Here is a 21,494-nt window from a genome sequence, read left to right on the forward strand (position 1 = left end):
TGAACAGCTAAGTGGCTTTTGGCAATTTACCTTTAGGATTTTCTTTTTGTGTGTTTGTTCTTTCCAATTATGAATCAGACATTGCTTAACCCTCCCCATTAGCTATAGGCTTAGTGCAGTTTAAGCAACTGATCATCACAGAGGAATATCTACTAGAAAGAAAATGTGAGGCAGTCATTTCAAAAGGATCTGCAGTAATCACCTGAGGAACTAGGGCCACTTTTCAAAGTCTGTCAATTTATATTTGGCTTTTATGTAACAAATAGATAATTTTGTTTAAAATGTGCCAGATTCACACAAAACTAAAACTACATAGAAGTCAATGTTGTGCAGGAGTGGGTAAATACAGTTTAGATCAATGTGAAGGGAAGATAAATAAGTAATTTTTCTACTGTCATATTCTAACTGCTAAAACAGAAAAGGGTTTTTTTCTGTCCCTTATGTCAGCTCCAACACAAGATTAAGATCCTAAATTGTTACTGTGGCATGTTGTTCAACCTAGTTCTTGACAAGAGATAACACGTGTACTTCTAGGCCGATGCCCTAATGGTGCAATTTAAGGCACCATTTGATTTTAGGTAGTGCTGGACTAAAAGTATATATGACGCCCATTTGGCCCTCTGCTCTTCCCTCTGTCACAGGTTACTACCACTAACTGAATCCCTGCCCTGTGCTAATCACCTACTCTTTAGCGGAAGAAAAGAGAAGCTATATTCATGCAATTACTACAACTTGCATCTCAGCTTTATTGCTGTTTTGGCCAGTGCGTTGAGAATAAGATCATTTTTTTCTTGCAAACTCAAGTATTAGTGAGGCTTTCTAGATTCAGAACAATTACAGAAGCACAGCTGTACAAGGCAACTGATTTCTTTCCAGTAAGGTGTCCTCATTGAAATGTTATTTCTAACCAATGCAAGCTGTTAATCCCCTTGCATCCAGCACCGCTGCCAGTTGAAAGCTGCAGAATGCCCACAAAAACAATCCTAAGAGAATGGAAGTAACTGAACCAGATCTGTTCTGCCTCTATTCATGTCCCTCAAAGTGAAAAGAGGTTATCTCCTGTTTATTTCAGACAGGGGAAGGTTGGCAGGCAAATTCTATTTTCCTTTCCAATGGCAGTCGCCTGACTTGGCTGGAGCAATTCTAGCTCTTATTTGCCTCTAAGGTGGAATGCGAGTAAAGAACAGAATGGACTAGGCAAGCTGCCCTTTTCCTGGTGAGGCAAACTGACTTTTGCTAACATTTAAAAACAAATACTTCTCAATGAGTCACCAGAGAACTGTGCAAGGGGAAAAAAACCTGAAACCAAAGAAGCCAAGGTGTGGCTTCTTCCCCAGGCTGAAATGCGTGCACTGAATGAACAGTTTAGGTCAGGGTTTGCACTGAGTAAAGGCAGGAAACACAGACAAACTGCATGCCGGTGCACTCCGGCAGCTAACCGTCCCTAACATTATCTTAACATGATTTCTCCTAGTTACCTGGATTCTTTGTTCTTGGTGAAATAATTCACTTGGTTTCTTCCCTGCTTTCTCAGATGAGCTTATTTTCAGACAAACTACCCTTCACTCTTGATCTCCAAAATATATAATCACTACCCCTGAGTAATTTAAAAGCATAACTAACTTAAACACTTAATCACATTACCTAAACAAACAAACATTATTTAAAATACTTCAGGCAATATCAAATATGTAGTATTACTGTTCAAGAAGTTCTGCAATGCTTGAAAAGGGGTTAAACCCAGACGGAAATACTGTGGTTTGGGTTATATCTGACACATACAGTTACTGCAACACTGACTGCAAAATTAATTTATACTGAGCTCAATATATTGTCCCATATTTACATACTGGGCTCAGTATATTGCCCCTTATTCAAGTTCTGGTAGAATACCACTGAAGAACCGGGACTTTCCTTCTTCTAGGTTAAGTTCAAGTTTTCTGAAGTACGGGAACCACAGTACATTGTGTGTCAGCTGACTTTCTGGAAAGACAGAAGAAGTCTCTACCTCTAAACTCCTAACAAAAAGTGGCCCTTAAGTCCAATTAATACCTCAGACAGTTAGCAAACTGAAAAGTAGTTCCAAGTACTTGTAGGAAAATGAAATAAGTTGCTTCTCCATTCATTTTTCATAGTAAATTAGGTACACTAAAACAAAATTTGTAATTGCAAATAGCATAATAAGATCTACAGTTAAAAATAATCTGTGCACCAATTTGTATTTCAGGGACTTTAGCAAAGGAGTCACAAGTGGCTTTTATACAAGCTACATCATCTATATATAGAGCATACAACTATGTTTTTGTCTCTTATTAACATAAACTGAGCCATTTTCATGACTTCTACACTTCCAAAAAAAGTTCACCGGATTTTCAAGAAGGCATCTCTTCAGTCATCAAGTTTTAAAATTTAATCGCAGTGTTGTATGTTGGCAGTTCTGAAATAATCCTGATTTAGTTTGTTGATGAAAAAATTTAGATTGTATAACTGACAGCATTTGAGTTTAAGCTGGCAAAAGTTCTTAAAAAACAGGCTGCCAGTGAAAAAAAACCCATTACACAAGGATCTGACATCACACCAATGCTTAATAAAGCTCTGCAGTGACAGTGACAGTTCCTTCGATTAAAAATAGAGCCTTAAACTCATAAATTATGTAGCATTTAATTTGTTGATACCAGAAAATTCAACACACCCATCTCATGCTCATATAGTCTTATTGCAGCTACGCCAAATGGGATCCATGCCAACCAGATTGCTGGACACTACATTATTCGCATTTTCAAAAGACAGCACTCAGTCTCATCAGGAAACATTTCATGAATAAACATGAGACCTACCTGAAAAATTGACATAACAACTAATCTCTGAAGAATGTATCAGTAGAGAATAAGAAAACTATCACCCAGTTGTGTCAAAATTCAACATAAAGAAGGAAACACTTTTTATAACAACACAGACTTTAAATTCATGTAATGGGAGATGCCCAAAGCAAATCTCTCCCTGCGCTCCCTCCAGCACTGTGAAATGTGCCCAGGCTGTACTCCCTTGACATTTTCCAGGAAGGCAGTGGCATGACCAGCAGTTCAAATGCCACATCTCGCCGTTTTTACTGTGGGAAACACAGTCACGGCACACTATCTCATACTTGCCGTTCGGGATCAGCAGCAGCATTTGCGATCTATGGCAGAATGAGACTGAAATCGAAATTTTAGCCCACGGCCGGTTTGTTACCTGATTATTTTTCTCAGTATGGAATGAAGTGCCTTGATTTCTTCTGAATGACTAAAACTAGGCAGATGGCCTCCGAGCGCCTCGCAGAATCTTTCTGCCTCCTCCCAGGTCCTGGTTCGCAGCACTCTTTCACTGTGGAAGAACTTCAGAACAGCCAAACGTCAGAGTAGAAAATTACACTAGTGATAACACATTTAAAACACTCCTGGACTACTCATTCTTGCCACCCTAGGCAGGAATGAATAATTGGTATTTCCATAGGGAGAGAGCTTGAGTTCTTAACAATTGTTTTATTTTTTCAGTTTGTTTGACAACAGCCAGACTCTGAAGTTCAGCTGACAAAATTTGTTGCAAATGCAACATATTCCATATGGCAGACTTGCTGTTTTTCTTTACCAGAAAGATTTTAGGAAACAACACCCAACTTATGCCAAAACTGCAAGCCAAATTATAGGTTTTAAAGGATGTTGTTCTTCAAAATTTACGGTGAATTGCGAAGCCAAATTTTCACTGAAATCAGGCTCATTTCGGTGCTGCAGGTGGAGAAAGTTCCTTGGCACGGCGTTTGCTACCTGTACACATCAGAGCCGCATACTTGGCTCATAGACCTCAGCTCACATGTCCACTTGGTCCCCTCAACTTCAGTTCAAGCCGATTCCCATCAGCTTGGTGTCTCTGCACAGCCATACCGCTCTTGATCAACAAGAGTTTTGGAGAAGCTGCCAGGACCAGCTGTCACATCCCATCAGCTACAGGACAGCCATGCTGCACATCAGCTATACGTGTCCCTTCAGGATCCTTGCCCACAGCCTTGTTACCCGAGCTGGGTTTCCCCACTTTGCCACATGAGCTGTTTACAAGACACAGTTCATTGCAGACACCAAGTCCAGAAATAATGAATAAACAATCCAATAAAAAGCCTCAGCTTTAACTTCATTTGATTGTTAGTAGGAGGTAAAGAACATGAAATACAAACCTGTTTAAGACATGCCAGCTAAAAGCATGGCTGCTTACTTCTACTATTTATTTCAAAACCAGTAAAATACAATTGAGGCTGCAGTTTTTTTATCAAGTTTGATAACCATATTCACGTTAGAGAAAATTCCACCTCTCCTATCCACACTCTTCAATACAGAGAGGGAAAGGACAAGGGAAGGTCATGCAAAGCACTTTCCTCCCCCATTCAGGTGTCCTTGCATGCCAGACGTCAGCAGGCAGGCCAGGACACAGACACAGCACCAGCTCCCGAGGTGGCAGCACGGCACAAATGCTGTCACGCACTCAGCTCTGACGGCAGATCCAGCCACAGAGCAGCATGAGGCACGCGGTGTCTTCCGGGAACCGGCAGAGGATGACGCACGAGCACGCGTGGAGACAGTCAACCTGAACCAAACATTAATTCTTCCTCCCAGTGTAAAACATCTTTGAAATACCTTTCAGAGCAGCTATAAGCCACAAAACAGCTAATAACACACTTGCTGTGGGACAGTAACAAACAATTAAAATCTCATAGGAATAACATTTTACCTTGTAGCAGGCGAGGCCAGATCCATTGTGCCACCCAGGGGGACAGGGATCTGTTGGTTTTGGCAGCACTTCTGGCTCCTTGGGCAGCCCAATATAATTTTTGCAGACAGAAAACGCTTTAGTGGTTTTACAGTCCTTAGTTTCCCACTTTCCAAGAGACTTTCCACTGGGCATAGCCACACATCCTCCTGAAAACTCTAAGATTTAAGCCACCAAAGACATATTTAAAACTAGTGCTGGTTTTCAAAAAAGTCCATACATTTCTGAATGGCTATTTTATTTCATCCTTGGAATTCCGTAACGTGGTATTCCAATGCTTGCTCAATGTAAAATGACAGTATTTTCATGTATTTTTTAAAATTATTAAATTTACCTGGTTGCAAGGAGTTCCAGTTAGTGTATGTCACAGCTTCAGTTTTTTCCCCATCCACTGTACCCCAGGAATATATTCCTGACTGGCTAATATCCTGCAAACCGGTCCAGAAGTATTTTTCTTCAACTTTGGTGTGTTTTCTAATTAGAGTGTTTATAAACTCTTGCTCAAATCTGAAAATTCACAGATTAATTTGTATCAATATTTGAAAGAGATGCAAAACTATTGAGACAATATGAAAACCAGACATATTACATAAGTTAGTTCAAGTGTTTGTCCAGGCAGTCCTGTATTCAACATGGGGTCAGCAGGCTGGGAATTCACATGCTTCCAAGAACATTTTACACTGTACATTTACCATTGTCACATCATGAAAAACATGGGTTGCTATTTCTCTGCAAAAGCAATTCTATTTTTTCTTTATAAACCACTAATTAGCATAATTTTAATCTCTGACTACATCTCCAGCATCATGCTGCAAAATGTGCCCATAAATTACAGAGCTGTGCCTTACCTGTTCATCACTGTAAGATTGCACTTTGCTCCAAAAGAAACTTCCGTTTTATCAACCTTGTAACAGTAGTTGCCGTGTCTCTCCCATCCCTGGTTAGAGAATGAAAAATATGCTTATATGTAATAGCCTAATCTAGGCATTATCTTCAGGAGAAAATAAATTATTGCTAACACTGGTTGGTGCCCACAACCTGGCAGAGCAAATGCTAGAAAGACATGCAGTGTATCACATACAAAGTCCAGTATCATCAACTGTCAGATTCACAGTTCTACGAAATAATGCAACCACAGGAATAAAATACACCACTGTTTTAGCTCAACCCTGCAGAGTCTTCTGATCACTATGTGAGAGAGAAACACAAGGGCAACAGCCTAGTCCTATTCAAAACAATAGGTATTTTCATGCTGTTCCAGCAATGCCAGCATCCAAACAGAAGAATAATAAGACGGCATTGCTAGTGTCCCTTCTGGAAAAAAAAAAAAGTGTTATACTGAAAATGTGTGAACTCACAGAATTTCTCTATTATTCAAATATTTTCCCTACACTTACACTGAAATTTCAAGGAACATTACTGTGTTACCTGTTTGCTAGCCTATCAATACCACTGGGGTCTGAACAGCCCAGAAAGCTGCAACTTCTACGTGCTGTCAGTCTCTGAAGAGACGGAGTAAAAATACCCTAAGGTTGTGCAGAAAGAAAGATAAGGGGCAAATGTATTTCCTGTTGCAGACAATATGCCACACAAAACTGAATTAAATAACTCTGGAATAGCTAGTAATACCATCATAAGATTGTTCAAAACAGAAAAGACTCCTTTTCAAGGCTTATTTATGCTGTGACATGTCATACTTAAGCAAACAATAAACAAAATCCCACAAACAACAACAAAACCAGTAACAAACCCTACAAAAAAAAAACCAAAACACCAGCTTTATTCAAGCCAAAGAACAAAAATGAGAGCCAAGTGAAGCATAACAGAAACATAACCTCATTTATCAATCTCTGCATATCTTTATGATGCAAAGTGCTTACCCTACATTTTAAAATATGCCTAAAGCAAAAAACACAGAACAAACGGCATTTGAAATAACATATCTAGTAAAAGCAAGGGGTTTTTTCAAATAAACAAATAAATAAAACACAACATCTCCTGGGTCCAAGCTCATACTACTTTCAGCAAGAAACACAGTGGCAATACATCCAGAGCCTGCCTAGGAGAATCTGAAATTTGGCTCATACTACATAAATGTCCTTTTTCAGCCAAAACATTCCATAGACTTTATTGTATGGGAAGAAGGAAATGGGAAGCAGAGGAAATAAGTAATTTTATGCAGGTTTCTGAACCAAGTAAAAGAAACACAGACTTCCTATTACCTCTGACAAGGAACAATTTTTATCTGATTTTGTTTCATTCAAAATATCTCCTTTTTTCTTGCACACATATTTCAACTTTTCTTCACAGGATCTGACTCTCCACTGTCCCAACTGTGAGAAGGAAAAGAAAGAAGTATTAGAAATTCTTAAATCTTTCAACTTCCATAGTGCAGGGGCTGAGTTTTCATAAGGGGGAAAGTCAAAATGCCTCCAGTGTTTCTGCGGATGGGATGCCCTGGCTTATATGCATAGTTGCATGTTTGGAAGGGAGAGACAAAGGTGACAAATGTGGAGATGGGAAGATTCTGCATCACATCTGAAAAGGGCACAGCAGGCCAAGGTGGTTCCAGCTCTCTTGGATATGGGAAACAGGGGCAGGGGCAGTGCTCAGCTCTCTGCAGAGATGGGGAAGAGGCAGCTCAGAGGAGCTGGGCACAGGAGCTCCACTGCCAGCCTGGCAGCCCAGCAGGCAGATGCTTGCCCCAGTTTTCTACTGAATCTGGGAGATGGAATACAGCCTGCTCCCCTGCCCACTCATCTCTCTGACCTCCATCTCCCACACACCCCTTGCTGCTTCTGTGCTGTACCCCCCCAGCACCTCAACTCTCCTCTCACTGAGGTATCTCACTACCCATCCCAATAGGATGGCTCACTTTGGTCTTGGAGGCAGTTGAACCCAGCTTTTCCTTTCAATAGTCCTTTCTAGGTCTCTGCCACAGATACACAAGAATGCGGTAACCCAAAATACGGAGTGACAAGGACAACTGGCTGGCCAACAGCAGCAGCAGTTTCAGAGCTGTGAGCAGTTTCTTCCATTCTTTGCAGTACACAGCTATCCAATGTCAGCTAAACAATTTCAATAAATTTGATTGTAACAAAATTATTATCTGTATTTTAAAGATTATTCCAGAAATAAAATCAGTTATCTGCTTTTACCCTCCCCTTGACTTTCAAGCACATCAGTGTTGCCTCTACTATGACAGGAAAAAACTTTGAAAACCCAACACTGTATTCCTACCTCGCCTGAATATGACACACAGTTAGGAGTGCTGTTAAAAGGAACTCTTGGTTCATTCTGATCCCAATATGTAAAAACCACAGCTGAGTGATCGGACCATTTGAACAAGGTTGGTACATCATCATTCTTGAGACCCATCCATGTTTCTTCTTTAGCATCTGTAATTTAAAATTAGGACAACAAAGGCATTTCAAAAAGTATTCAAGCAAATTGGAAAGAAATGTCAAATCAGTAAAATTAGGTTTCTGTCACTATAGGGCACAAAAAAAAGCCATATTATTTTTCTTATCATCAGAAGGGGAATTTGAGACAAGTACGGTATATTTTTATTACCTTGTTTGTTAACTTATGTTCATAAATGTGAATAAATTTCACAGATAAGGTAATGAAAAAACCCTACAGAAATAAAGAAATAATGAACACTCAAGCAAAAAAACCTCAACAAAATTTAATTTTTAGACTGTACGCAAAAACATAAGGCCACGGAGTACAGATAACATTTATTAGTTCAGTGACCCAGCAGTCAAATATTGACCCAACTATCTATGACTCTCTTTGAATGGAAAAATTAAATACAAGGTACTAGGCAACTAGAAATAGGTTAGCCCAACAAATAAATAAATAAATGAAACGCTCAAAACAAAACAAAAGCTAATACAGAGGGACTGGACCTGAACAGCAACACTCAGCACTCATCTGGGTACAAGCTCAGCATTAGCACCTTCATTTAAAAGCTAGAGGTTATGACAATCACATGCTAGAACATGGGAAGCGGCTTGTACTCTATGGTGTGCAGCACTTGGTGTTGACCTTTACAAGTATCCCAACTCACCACTATGAAGCTTTGTAAGAACCAGCTCGACATCTGCTAATGAGTGTATGCTGATGAGGTTACTCTTATTTGCTTTGCACAACTCATCTGCCGTACTCCAAGGTGCCTGGTTGTTCACCAACATGTAGCAAAAACCATTATGGGGAAGCCAGCCTGCATCACAGTGAGTGTCCAAGTGTGTCCAAAACTCTAATAGTGAAGAGAAATGGAATTAGAGTTTTACACTGGCCACTGCAATGGATTGGCATTTCCTTAATATTTTAAATCTGGTAGCACCTTGAAAACAGCCAGAAAGCAGTGATCAGAACGTGTTCACATCTCTTCAGAGCAATTCAGTCAAGCAAACAGACTTCACTGAGCAGCATTATGGACACTCTTAATAGTTTGGGGCCACGAGGTAGGCAGGAGGAGAAAAAAAGTGAAAGTAAAAAGATGGAATTCATAACACAAAGCTGGTCGTAATGTAAGTGAAAGGTTCAGAAGTAATTGGAAGCAAGATTTCAAAAGTAATTAAAGATTTCAAAAGTAGTTAAAGGCAAATCAAGTTATTTCATTGCAGGACAGCAGCGCCCACAAAAGGTTGCTTGTTTTGTTCTGGCAGGGGTTTGCCCTTTTATAGGTCATTATTATCCATATGCAGCACCATGCATAAGACCAATTTTGAATAGCTCACAATGAAACAAATGCTTAGTTTTAAATATTTTTCTTCTGAACTAAGATATTCAAGAATTTAATCTGGTTTTAATGTATGCTGAAAAAGGTATCTAGTAATAGCCTTTCTGGTTCAAAATACACTACAAAGTAACAATAATTTTGGTTTTTATTTAATAAACCACTGTATAAACACTGGTAACAACTCTACATAATCCACTGAGAGGCCGGTAAATAGATAAGGACGGTTGGTTTTAAAAGAATCGTTTAAAAATTTGAACCAGTTTAGCTGAATTTAAACTGCTTACTAATTTTTTTCCTCAAAGGAACACACCTCCCTGGGGTAGCTGGAGAGAACGTGCCTTAGCCAGCAATACTTCATGACACTTTCCACCTCCAGGACACTGCTTCATCCTTCTTATCCCATAGTCCTCCCCTAATACAAGAACAATCATCTTCCAGTACAAGTTTTCCCATGAGAGCCCCACAAGCATGAGCGCTGGAAACCGAGTAAGGCCAAAGCACACATGGAAGAACAGGCCAGGGAGATGGGAAGCACCGGACATCCATCAGGAGGTAAACAGCCCAGCACACCAAAGCAGTTCTATGGACGCTGTGAAAACTGAAGGACTGTGTGTGTGTGTGTAGGGAGAACAGAATAAAAGGTTTAAACTGTTCTGGTTTTCCTATTGTAATATTTACTTTTATCTTGTAAGAGCTGTTATTGGTCCAGTCAAAATTACACACTGGGCAGAATAACAACTCTTGAATTTCGTTTTCTAGTGCTGGGTCTGGTTTCAAAGAATAGTAAGGTCATTTCACTACTTCTACTTGAATTCGATGGGGTTTGATCCAAGCCTCAGGTAGGTCCCATTTTATGCCAATACACACCGAGAGTGAGAGAAATGGGCTTAAAGCAGAGATGGAAAGGTTTGAGGTACAAATGCCAGTTCCAGACTTTCAGCAGCATGTGAAAGAAGGCACAAGCCAAGGAGGAAAACAATAAAAGGGTAGGACTGTGCTGGGAAATGTTTTACATGTGAATGAGAAAGCCGAAAAAAAACAAAAGCTGTTTGTGATGCATCATCTTGACACTGAAGCTACAGAGTTTGCTTCTGGTCTGCTAAAAAACCCAAAGCTGTTGTGCAAGTGTTTTGGCAAAGACACCTAAGAAGGCTTGAGGAAGGAAGACTCCATTAGTGAACATCAGACTCATCAACATACAAAAACAGAAATGCAAGCTGTCCTACCTGGGAGACTTGATACTTCTTTGAGTGACTTCTTACAAATATATGGAAGTGGAGCCCCACAATGGTAACTCTGCCACTGCCCTGAAGCGGCATTCATCACCACACAGCTAGTCCCATCTAGCGGGGACAGATTCTGCATATCTATAGCCAGGAACAAACAAAAACAGAAGACCACAAGTTATCAAACAGTAAGGTAGTAACTGCTTCTTTTTTCTATTGCTTTTCTATAGAAGAACAACATACTTTGCATAGTACAGCATCTTGTATTCGAAGAGCGTAACTTGAATGGTGGCATCTGTCCTACCATAGGTCCCACAGAAAGCTTTTGCAAGAGAGGAAGTTTCAGAATCAATTAATCTGGACTTCTTTTCCAATGTTTAATCATAGAACCAGGAGGAATGTTCTATTTACAACACAACAGATCCTTGGCTGAGCACTTTCCCAGACCAGAAAGATCTCAGGGGAGAACCCTTTTTGCAGCCCTCAGTTTCCTTTGGCAGACCCCCTCCAACCCCATCCAAACACAGCTCTGCACTCTTTCTCTCCACTCTAACCATAACCCTCACCTTAACAGAAACCTGAGACAAGGCCTCAAATTAAAAATATCAAAGTGCAGAACTCTTTTTTTGCAGTCCCCAGTTTCCCTCAGAGCCCCTTTGCAGCGGTACTTTTTAGCTTGCTCTTTCTCTGAGCCCCAGAGCAAACCTGAGTGGTGTCCTACACAGAGCAGCTCCCCCTGCTATGGGTTCATTCAGTCTCACACAGAAAAGGCTCAGGGTGGAGCTTAGCTCTTCATGGGGCAGTAGGACACAGACAGGGCCAGGCTCTTTTCAGCGGTGCACAGTGAAAGGACAAGAAGTAACGGGCACAACTTTCAGCCAGCAAAATTCCTGCGAGATACCAGCAAGTGTTCTTCACAAGAGACGTAGTCATTAGTATGTCTGCCGTGACTGCAGACTAAATTATGTCACTCTAACTCAGGATAGGCTGGTCTCTAGCCCTGCATTAGAGCCCTACAGTGTCATCACAGTTCCAGAAGAAGGTGCAGTCAGTAGTACGAGCAGCAGAAGTCTTTGACCTTTCCAAAAGAAAGATATTTGGAAAAATCTCACAGAAATTTCTTTCAAAGAAGTAACAGGAACCACTTCTTATTTTTTCACAGACTTCATATTGCAGCACTGTTCTAGAACTGAAGGAAGAAGGGAATTCCACTTTCAAGAGTTCAAAATCAGCCTGACGGAACAATATTAGCTTCAGTATTACTGATTATTATTCCTCCAGGATTTTCATGTATACACATGCATGGCATATTTGTGAGAATGTTACAAATACATGCTGAAAATTCCAAACAAATAAGACTCTCACCAGTTCTACTAGGAACATGGGAGTAATTAAAAAAGGGGTTTCAAAAGTTTTATTCTTCCTTCATCTTCACCTTGAAACAAATTTAAGCAACCTTGAAGTTTAAAAACACTAGTTAGGCTTCTAAACAATGTCAGTTCTTGCACATGCATCAATAATTGTAATATTTGAGGGAAGTCAATGACATTCTGTCAGTGGGGGGGGAAATTTAGCAGCTAAGGAAGCTGTAGATTCTTTACTAAAATGGACCTCAAAGATACTACTTAAGTTTTATGTTTTTAGAAAATTATTAATCTAATCATTCATAAATACAGAACAAGTGCAGAAAGATCCACTGGCTAGGAGGAAAAGATGCTTCTGAACTCTTAAAGGAAGTGGAACAACAATAATTGTTTTCATGAAACCCAAGGGAGAAAGGTTAAAAACAAACAAAAAAAGGCAAAGCAAAATATTATACTAGTTTGTGTTGTGAATACTGTTAATACCACTGGAAACATCATTACCTGGATGCCAGTTGAGAAAATTCAAAGGTTTGTGATCTGACCACTGCCAACCTCCAGAAACGTCCAGTTGATTTAAGCCAATCCAAAAGATCTCAGCAATGTCTTCCTTAGCTAGAGATAAACTTATTATATTTTTTAAAGAAAACAATTCACATAAAATGCTCATCTTTTATTGGTCTCCTTCACATTAAAAATGTGATCCGAAAGGGCACGCATTTGAGGAAAGATTGCTACTGTAGTTGGACATGCAGCCTTTCTTGAACTGAGGAGGAATTCACCCACATAAGTCTTCCTTCCCAATTCCTTCAGACATTTTTCCTTTGGTTTTATATTCCCAACAGTGCACTGATAACTCCTCCAGGTCAAGTGTGAACATCAGTGAGGACGATTTCATGACATGTGGGTAACACGCTGCTAAAACACCTACCACCACTCTGGCCTGTATTTGAGATTTTGGGGACATTCCTCATAAATACGCACAACAGGTAACCACTACAATGACATCACACAACTAAATTAAAAAAAAAAAAAAGCAACCACCTCTCAAGTGAGATTAGCAGCGTATTGTTGCTACACAGATGAAAGTATCGATGCATTTTAAGTACAGCCAAGTTTTAACCCATAATTTTAAGACAGAAACTAAAATGCTGTCTTCACTTTATGATAATTTGTCAGGACTTCCCGATATTCATATGTGAATAATTACACCTACCTTGTATGTAACTTAATTCAGATGCATTTTGGATGCTAAGTAAATCTCCCCCTTGCCTTTGACATGAAATATAAGCTTCCTTCCAAGAAAGAGCAGATTGTGTATTAAACTGGTAGCAACTTTCAGACCCTGGATCATGTTCCCAGATATCATGACAACCGTCCTCTGTTTAAAAGAAGCAGAAGGTACTTGTAACAACAACTATACTTGAACATCACAAACGTTTCAAAAGAAAAATTACAATACTGAAAGTCTAGCAACTTTTTATATTTTATATACATATACTGCAGACTGTGTGCTAATCGTCCTGTCAATGCTGCGACAGAAAAGAGACCTGCTTTTACCCAGCTTAACAGCAACGTGCTACACCAAGGTGGAGCTGTACATAAAGTAACAGAACACTTTCAGGATGTCTATTTAGAAAGCCAACATGCCTGGTTGTAAGCAGAATCCCCATTTGCCATCACGAGTATAATCTTCAGATGTGGCACACCATTTCCCACCCGTACGCATTTCATCCTGAATGCAGTCATGATGCCATGTCTCGTTATACAGAAAGGGGAACTCACAGGGTTTTCCATAGGAGTTCCCATCTTTTGTATACACCTCTGCGGGAAAAAAAAATAATTAAAGAAATATATATAAGGACAGCAAATCAATGTTATGGCTTGCTGAGACATAGTTAATTTCAAAGCATGCAAATTGCACTTGCAGTCTTAATACACTCTATCTTGTTACAGATAATATACAGCAATGCTAGAACTGAAAGAAATGAGAAGAAAATATTTTTCTGTACTTTTACTTCTGAGTGGGGAATAACACAGCAGAAGCTTATTTCCCCTTTCCTGATAAGTTAGGGACAAATACATTGTGCAGCTGAAATCCAGGAGGTTTGCACAGAGTACTGCAGAACAAAGCTCTAGGAATCAACACAAACAGGAGAGGGACCGGCACCGACTGGGCTTTCAGCCTAGCCACTCTGAACAATTCAAACACAAAGAAAATCGTGCTGTTAAATATGGTAAAGCAAGTTTTCACCACTTCTACCAGCAGGCATGAGATTTCAGATGAGACTGGCTTCCATGGCAAGTGGACAGACCACCAGACCTGACAGTCCAACAGGCTGCAAGTGAGCAGCATGCACTGAATTTGATTGCATATGATTGCATATTTTCCCATCAGGAAAGAAAATATCCTCAAATCCTACTGTTATTTGAGCTAACAGTAAAATTCCCATCAGTGTGAAGAGGACAGTGTCAGTTCTGATAGATGGTGGTTGACATTTCATAACTAAATAGGGTCTTATTAAAATAGGGGAGAAGGGATCTAAACATGCTAGGAAAGATACTCCATAACACAACTTCTGCAGTTGTGCATATTTATTTTTTTATTAAAAACCAGTTAAAGTTTCATACTTGAATATCAATACATCTCTACAGCAAAACATTCTATTGCTCTACTGATCAGTTTTACATATCACACATTTTAAGGATTTATTGGCACAGACATACATCAAAAAGCCCTTAACAAAAAAAGAAAAAAAATTAAAAGAAAAAAAGAAAATAAATCTCCAAACCTCTGTACAAACTCACCATGGTAAGGATACTGACATATATCGTCGGAGGAACTGTTGCTTCTCCACTGGTCTGTTGCATTTATGCTGGCGGTTACATAGGTACTCTTGACAGTCACTTTGTACTGAGATGCACCAAGGATGAACGCATCAGCACATCGCCACCACAGCATTAGTTTCGAGTTACAATCAACCATTTTCAAGCGAGACAGTGATGTGGTGAATATATCAAGTCCCAGGCACTGCTTGGACCCCAAATGAAAGAGGCGATTCTGGGATACCCATTTCCATAAAGCTTCACTTGTCTCCTCGCAGTCAGCTATCACTATCCGTGAGTTTTTAACTTGCATGCATTTGTTCAGTGTGTCATGGCGAATGGTAAAAACATCATTGCCTGGATAAGAACAAAATAAAAATCCACATACGGGTGTGATTCAGTATCATAGGATGTCATAGTTTCATAGGAAGTTAATTTGTAAAAGTGTAATCACATTCTCAGACATGCTACCAGAAAAGTACATCAACTGCTGTTTATACACTATACAATCTCTTTTCTATAAGCCACATTAAGTACATTTTCCTGCTCTTTAGTGAGTAATCTTCACTTCTGAGGGGAAAAAAAAAGATGTCTCAAAGTCATTATAAAATGAGTGGAGATAAAATTAGGCTGTTTTCTAAGTCAAATCCTATTGATGAGAACTCTTTCTTTAACACATACTGATCAGATCAACTCCTGATAAATTTGCAAGCTTACTGGGTAAAGAATCTTGTGTTCAGGCCCATCCCCAACTGCAGTCACACACAGCAGGTGCCATAAAATAAAATTAAAAATTACCTTCACTTAATAAGTATTTTTTTTAACTGTGCATCATATATGTTATACAACATGACAGGCTCATTCATGAACCAGTTTCTGGGTGCAATTGCAGAATTACTAAAATAACTGGCACTGCTTTTGGGAGAGAGTTTAAGAATGAATAGCCCACCAAAGATGCCACACAAAGATTAGGAGTATCTTTTTCAAAACAATACAGGAACCCTAGCTTCATTTTCAATTGTGACGCAACTGGTCACTGAAAGGAAAGAAAAAATGCTGGCAAAGCATAATATACAATTTTAAAGAGATATGGATCTCCCTACAGATACAAGATGACACCTCTGACAGTACAAAAGCAACACTATGACAAGTGGCAGTAAGCTTAAGCTAAGCAAGAAAAAAAATGTCCTGAAACTGTTTCTCTGCCACAATAAAGATGGCCTCATGGCATAAAACTTTCACTAACCAGGCTGAAATGGACCTTGGCTGTCCCAGACCTGTAAGGCTGCAACTCTGCTGTTTAAATAAAGAATCTGCTGAGTAGTGTTTTGTATTTAATAGTAATGCACTGTCAATCACATTCCTACTGTGTTTTTTTAATATGACTTAATAATAGGTTTGGCTGAACAGCAAGGAAAATATTCAGTGATGTTATGCAGTGAATTTTACCACTACTTTCCAATATACTCGTGAATTTTCCACTGTATAAGTGCCAAATTGTATCTAAATAGTACTGAGCTGGTAAAACTGTAAAGAATCTCTAAGTCAGCCACCTACTGGAGTGACTTTTCCTAAAGAGCACATTTTAATCAACTGTTTCTTTCATCCTCTCTATTAACTAAATAAGACATTTTAACAACCAACCCTGTTCTTTTGGTATCTTTTTACCCTACCGTTTTTCAGCACTATATCCGTTTTTTGCTTTTTCTTCTCCCCTCCAGACTTTCTTCTTCTTTTCAATTTCTTTTAATATGCTCTTGACGTCTTCTCAGATCTTCCCTTTCCTCATTCTTCTTTCACTTTTTCCCACACAACCCTCATTCTGACAGTAAGAATAAACCCACTTTTTAAAATTTCCTGAGAAAATCCACTGATACTGTCACAACAAATCCCTCTGTACAGCAATTCATTAATACCAGTGCTCAATTACTGCAGTTCAACGATCTTGCCATGAAGTTTTATCTGACGTCTTCAGCTACAAAACCGAGCCTGTTTCTGTCAAAGGATATCAAAATATGCGAAGTGCAACTATTTAGCGAAGAGCTGAACTTGTTTCCCAGCCGCTCTCACCAAGCTATTGGCGTTGGCTAGCAAGAATTTGCTCAACATGAAACTTTTCCACCTGCGGTCTGGGTGAGCCGCCTGACTCTCTCCCCGAGCATAAACTGCGAATAGAAACGACGGCTTGAGGCGCCGCAGGGGACCTGCCCAAGTTCGGGTTATTTCTCCTTTGGAGGGAACAGGCCAAAGACTCGCTTACCTCCCACCGCTCTGCTCCGCGCCGCCGGCCCGGCGCTGTACCGGCTCGGGGGCGGCCCCGGCACCGCGGGCGCCGGGAACGTGGCACCGGGGGCTGCGGGGCAGCAGCTCTTTTCGCTGCTGCCCAAGCGAAGCGCACGGTCCGGGATGGAAGTTTGGGTTTTTTTCCTCCCCTCCTCACTCTTCCTTGTAAGTTTCCCACGTTGTTTCCACACAGTCGGACTTTGCCACCTAGCGCAACACCCGGAGATGCCGGGAACCGCCGGGGCAGAAGGCCGGTCACTGCGCCCCCTTCCCCCTTCGGGCACCCCCCGGAGCGCAAAAGGGCCCTCCGTGCCCCTTGCTCCACTGCGCACTCGCGCAGCACCTCCGCCCTCGCAAGGTGGGCACCCGGCTTACCTGAGAGGTCCCGGCGGGCCGCGCAGCAGACGAGGAACCAAGTGAGACCGCAGGCGGCCAGACAGAGCCCCCCCGCCCGCGCCATCCTCCCGCGGCCGAGTGCGCAGGCTGCGCGGAGCGGGCGCGGTGCCGGGCTCGCTTTGCCGGAGCGTCGCGCCCGCCGCCAGCTGCCTGGACCGCGAGCAGCCAGCCGGATTGGCCCGTCTCGGGAAGCGTCACTTGTTGCCAGGAGAAGAGCGGTCCCGGGTTTGCGGCCAGGGGCGGGGCCGTGGCTGGGCGGCTGCTGGGTGTGAGAGGTCGGGGCGGCGGGGACGGGCGGGCCGCGGCTGCCCCGCCGGGAGCAAAGTTACAGCGGAGGGGAGTGAGACACAGAAAAGAGGAGGGGGAATCGCAAGTGCAAAAGACGAGGAAAACATGGGGAGATGAAGGGGACATGAGAGGAAAGGAGAAAAAAAAAAAAAAAGATCAACAGTGAAAGAGAAAAAGGAAGCAGAAAAAAAATTAGGAAAACACAAGGAAAAATTGAGAAAAAAATAGAAAAGCAGACCTAATTCCTAATTATTGCATGGTAGTTGAAGTCCCGTGCCTGTGACACCGCAGGGCCATACTTCAGCGCCAGACACTCCCACCGCGCTACGGACCTGCACAGGGACCAGCTGGACCTTCGAGAAGCTGAAGGAGGAACAGAGGCAGCCGGGCAGCCTTGCTGTGCTCGCTGACAGTTTTCTGGTGGCTAGCAGCTAAAATCGTAATTGTCTGATCTGTTTCTGCCGGGGAAGGGAGAGGAGGAGATGAGATTTGGAGCAGTTGAAATAACTGTTGCTCAGAAAATTACCATGCTGGTTACAGGAAGTTACAGAACCAAAAATAAAAACACAAAGACTCGGAGAATGAGTTGGCCTGAAGGAGGAGAAGAGAAAGAAGGAAAATTGACAGAAGTACGTAAAATAAAAACACATCTGTTTATATCTGTGCATTAGGTGATGTGGTGCTGACCCAGAAGAGCTGTATTGATCAAACCCCAGCTGTGCAAGAAAAGTGCTTGCAAAGTCACAACAACAACAAATTGGCTAGGAAAATCAATTGTGATTAGACTTGAAGGAGCAGCCATTCAGGGAAACAAGTACTAGATTTTCATAGATGGGAAGCCCAGCATGCAGTCTGTTTTATGTGTTTCAAATGTGCCCATCATGTAGGAATCTGGAGACCAGGAACACAGGAGTTGAGAGTGTGCTAGGCTGGAAATTGAGCAGAAAGATGGTGAACACAACCAGGCATCTGTAAGTGAGCAAACTGCAGAACAAGACCTGGCTGCCAAGGCGGGAGCTACTTGAAAAATCAGAAATCAGATTCAGACAGAGAGTGGTCCATAGCTACAGCAAAAGCGGAACTGTGCTACAAGAAAGAGTTTGTTTTCTGGAAGAGCAAAGATCTAAAGTCTCCATGCAGAGTGGGAGGCAGAAATTCCCCACTGGTGAGTCTGATACAAAAGCAAGCTATTGAAACTAAAATTAAATACGCGGTGGGATGGTGTGTCTCTTTTTAAATAAAATAAAAAGACAAGAAGCAGTAGGTGTGAACCCTGCATCCCTGTGAACCTTTCCGAATGTGTGTTAATTCTTATGTAATAACTGACTGTCCTAGTCTTGGTATAAAGACTAGTAAAGCATTTAACTTTGAAACTAATAGCTTGTAGTGCATATTTACTGAACATACACCAGCAACTCTGAAATTAATACCATCCTATTTACCAAACATGTATCAGCAAATATGTATATTAATAGGGGGGAGGTTCTCTTAAGTTATCTTAATGTACATAACATATGCTCTCCAAATCCACTTCCACTTTGAGGTCCTTTTTCATTTATCTGTTTATAAAATACCATACCAAATAACACAGGATAAGACCCTGATCCTGACTCAGAAATTAAACGATGTCAAAGAATAGGAAAGATTGCTGCCATTTGCACAGGTGCTTCTTGGTTTCAGTTTTGCATGCACAAGCATGCCCTACACTTAAACTCTGTCATACATTAATGTAAGAGGAGATACACAATGTATAGCCCTTATGAGCCCACCAAAACACATCTCTTCCCTCCAGCCTCCATCCAAGCAACAGACAGATAAGAGTATATAGACTCACACCTGTACGACTGTTTGGTTAAAGTGCTTTACACACAAAACAAGAAGCCAGTGTTCCGATGACGGAAGTTTAAAAAATAGGAAGTTATTAAAAATCACATATAAACAGTAGTCTTACTGTTTTTCTTATCAAAAGGTTTTTTTAAAAAAGCCTGAACACAAATACTTTTATTTTGGTTTGTGGTTTCTTTTTTCTTTTATGGCTTCTACTAAGGCAAAATAAGTTGCGGTACAATGTTTTGTGGTCTGTGGAAATGATCGATTAAAAGCTAATATGCAAAATGTGTTTTTTAACCCTTCAGTGGGCTTGCACAGTGTCTGTGTGGCTAACCAAGTTTTGTGCATTCTGGTGCTATGCACTCACCCACTAAGGCAGAAGTCTGTCAGTCAGCCCGGCAGCCTGTGCGCGACAAAACCCACTGTGACAACACTGATCTCTGCAGGACCACACACAGGCCGGTGTGTCAGGAATCAGAAGGATCTGGGCACTGGAAAACATCCTTTGATATCTCATATCCCAAGAGCTCAACCAGAAATCCACAAAACCCACCCATAAAAACCTACCCCCATGTCCACTGAAAGACCACCAGTTGCCACCAGTAACTTCCAGGCAGCCAGCTCCTCACCTAAGTGAAGTCAACATGCTTCTATCTCCCAAAAAGGCTGGTGCACATCAACATTTATACAACTGGTGTCTGTTTCTGGTATTAGTTCTGCTACATGCAGTTGGAGAGAAGAACTTGGAAAGTCACCTCTTTCCTCTCCCCCCATAGTACAGCATATTTCTCATCCCCAAAAAGGTGAGAAGTTCCCGCATGTCTTTGTAATGGAGCTAGATTTCAAAGGCAATATCTCAAACAACCTTTTCTCAGCTGAATTTGCTGATCCTATGACCTAAGCAATCTCTGATGTGGAAGATTCTTGGCTTCCTCTTGTCATTCATGTTTTAATCACGCCAGATATAAAAGAGGAGGATTAAAAATATTTCCTTGAGGTAGATGGCTGTAAAGGGAGCAATAACAAACCAACCCGTATTTTGGAAAGAACAGTGCAGGAAAAATCAAAATAAGTGTATGTCATATGATAACCTAAGGAAATCTAATATAATTTTCTGTTTACTGAAAAAGTGGGTTTGTACTAAAACTTATAACAGTGCCAAAGCGTACTTCTTAAATGATTTATCAGTGAGGCTTCTGCATTTAATGTGAGCTGTGCAGCAGCATTACTCACAGCATAATCAATGAATAATTTCTGTACTGCAAATCACAAACGTTATCACGTCCCCATGAATACCTACAGCTCATTGCAAAGCAGCACTAATAGCCAAGCAAACTTCAAATATGCCTACAGAGATAACCAAATACAGAATTTCAGATACAGGAGGGACCCAACCACAGAGCTGAGAGTAATGCACAGCAGCCTTTTCTCTTGTTTTCAAGCAGATGACTTTTCCTTTCCAGTCATAAAAGCCTTTCGAGGTGCCAACATCATGACTAAGAGCCTTGTATTTCTAGCAGGAGTCTTTCTTGCTCTTCAGCAGATAATTTCTCTGCTTTTATGCCCATATGTTTATAACAATAGCACTACCTCCAGAAAGTGTCAACACCTGTCTATCTATAAATCTCCACCCTCTCTCTCTTCTGTTCACCACATGAAACAGATACTTGCATGAACAACCTTCCTGCCTCTTTTACAATCAATACATTGTAATCCAGTTTTTCTGGCTAGATTGAGTGT

The 21,494-nt window shown here is 41.0% G+C and overlaps 1 protein-coding gene across 1 annotated transcript in view; it reads right to left on the minus strand.

Annotated features, from left to right (window-relative positions):
• Positions 1–17,760, minus strand: part of LY75 (lymphocyte antigen 75) — a 48,047-nt gene extending 30,287 nt beyond the window's left edge. The window contains exons 1-13 of the mRNA XM_065840857.2: positions 17,616–17,760; positions 14,940–15,314; positions 13,782–13,955; positions 13,348–13,512; positions 12,636–12,746; positions 10,771–10,911; positions 8,870–9,058; positions 8,038–8,195; positions 7,020–7,130; positions 5,646–5,734; positions 5,132–5,304; positions 4,759–4,955; positions 3,232–3,374 (exon numbers count right to left, since the gene is read on the minus strand). Coding sequence (XP_065696929.1) covers positions 3,232–3,374; positions 4,759–4,955; positions 5,132–5,304; positions 5,646–5,734; positions 7,020–7,130; positions 8,038–8,195; positions 8,870–9,058; positions 10,771–10,911; positions 12,636–12,746; positions 13,348–13,512; positions 13,782–13,955; positions 14,940–15,314; positions 17,616–17,700 — 2,111 coding nt within the window. The 5' untranslated portion in view covers positions 17,701–17,760. The remainder of the gene's footprint in view (positions 1–3,231; positions 3,375–4,758; positions 4,956–5,131; positions 5,305–5,645; positions 5,735–7,019; positions 7,131–8,037; positions 8,196–8,869; positions 9,059–10,770; positions 10,912–12,635; positions 12,747–13,347; positions 13,513–13,781; positions 13,956–14,939; positions 15,315–17,615) is intronic.
• Between the last annotated feature and the right edge of the window lie 3,734 nt (positions 17,761–21,494).

Source organism: Patagioenas fasciata, chromosome 7 (genome assembly GCF_037038585.1).
Source record: "Patagioenas fasciata isolate bPatFas1 chromosome 7, bPatFas1.hap1, whole genome shotgun sequence".
Taxonomy (NCBI): domain Eukaryota; kingdom Metazoa; phylum Chordata; class Aves; order Columbiformes; family Columbidae; genus Patagioenas; species Patagioenas fasciata.